General features: G+C 43.7%; 1 protein-coding gene across 1 annotated transcript in view; it reads right to left on the bottom strand.

Annotated features, from left to right (window-relative positions):
- Positions 1-245: 245 nt before the first annotated feature.
- The window catches only part of brf1a (BRF1 general transcription factor IIIB subunit a), a gene marked incomplete at its 3' end in the record, with an annotated part of 133,898 nt that continues 132,411 nt past the window's right edge, over positions 246-1,732 (bottom strand). The window contains exon 18 of the mRNA XM_008278275.1: positions 246-323. Coding sequence (XP_008276497.1) covers positions 246-323 — 78 coding nt within the window. The remainder of the gene's footprint in view (positions 324-1,732) is intronic.

Raw genomic sequence — 1,732 nt, forward strand, 5'->3', positions numbered from 1 at the left:
GAAGGGGTCAGAAGAGGACGTTTGAACGTTTAGTGGAATATGTTGTGTATGTAGCCCAAGTGTTTTCTACTGTTTTGCCAAATAAGAACTCTTTTTCTAATATCTGACGACTCTCACAGATCTGATGAACCAAACATCCTGAGTGTTGACTGACCGTCGCCTCCCAGCAGCTGCATGGCGCTGACACAAGCCTCCTCCTCGTCCTCGTCCTCCTCGTCAGCGGCGGCGTCATCGTACACCACCGGTCCGCTCTCCACCACCACCGATCCGCCACCGCCGCCGCCGCCGGGGGCTCCGACCGCCACCGGCAGGGGGTTGGAGACCTGAGCGAACAGGAAACACCGAGCATCCGTGACGTGTTTTTAATATTTTCCTCGGCGGGACGTCAGCGTCCTCCGGGGAAAATCTGAACCTGATCTTAAAATAACAAAGCCAGCGGAGAGCTGCAGGGATCGGACCACGACCTCGACGCGGCGTCACACTCCTGATTTAAAATGTGCTCGGTGTCACGCAGGAGGGTCAGAAATTAATCAGAGCCTCGGGGTGAAACAGGAACACCCTTCAAAGTTCATAAAGAAGCTGTGAAATTAAACCCAGGATAAAAATGTAATTAGAGGCCCTGTTTTTTCAAATCCTTCACTTTGTCACTTTGCATGAATGTGACCAGTTTCCCCTGAAGGCCGACTGCAGGTGGTTCTGGAACCAGCCCGGGTCGCACGCTGGGACTGAGAACACGCTTGTTTCTGATCAGGAACGATGAAGGAAAAAAGTCAACAATTGCTGTAACGATAGCAGCGAAAAATGGGAGGAATGGAAATGATGAAACAAATGCCAGAGGTGTGAGTTTAGAGCTGAGCCGCCAGCAGGACGTTTCTGTTTCACATTCAGTCGCTGCGTTAACCCACCGAGAGCCAGCAGCAGGTTCAAGGTTTAAAGGGTCCGTTGTCGTTTTAAAGATCACCCAAATGAGAGCGTTTATCAGAAACACAAACTAAAAACATGAAGAATTGTTGGATTTCAACTTCAGACGATCCCTGAACTAATCGTTCTTTGTCTTTGATAAAATGAACCAAATCGTGATATTTTTTATGTGACCTTTAGTTCTGCAGGTCTCATTTAAAATAATCAGCAAAAACAAGAGATTCTCTAAAAAACTAAAAGCTCAGCTGCGGCCAAAATTTACGTGACTGAAATTCAGGGACTGTTTGATTTATCTTTTAAAAAAAAAAAAACACAAAAGTTTGTCAGTTTTTCTACTTTCCAAGCGTTCCTGACCGACTCATCTCTGCCGTTGAAATGTCACCAAATTTGAGCTTAAAATCCTAAAAATTTACCAAAATCACTCTATTTTGTGTCTCATTTAAAAAAACACCTTAAAGTAAACCACTTGTTTTAACCAGAACACTTTTCCCCGCAACTGAGAAGCCACAACTTAGAGATTTTTTGGTTTTATCCAGTTCTAAGGCCTCTAACTGGTAAAACCTGCTGGTGGATTTTAAAAAGCATCATTTATCCATAAAAAAAAAGAAAATCACCAGATTTTTAGCTTTCCAACAGCCTTTGAACGCATCATGTGTGGCGTACACCGCCGTCGAGTAAATCAAAGCTGAGCTTTAAAAAAGTGTCCTTTTAGCAAAATCACTTTATTCGACTTGACTCTAAAAAAAATACAAAATCAAAAACAAACAGTTTGCAGCAGATCCTGAACAAAACAAAACAACATTTTCTGACA

The sequence above is a fragment of the Stegastes partitus genome, unplaced genomic scaffold, assembly GCF_000690725.1.
Source record: "Stegastes partitus isolate 25-593 unplaced genomic scaffold, Stegastes_partitus-1.0.2 Scaffold119, whole genome shotgun sequence".
Taxonomy (NCBI): Eukaryota; Metazoa; Chordata; class Actinopteri; family Pomacentridae; genus Stegastes; species Stegastes partitus.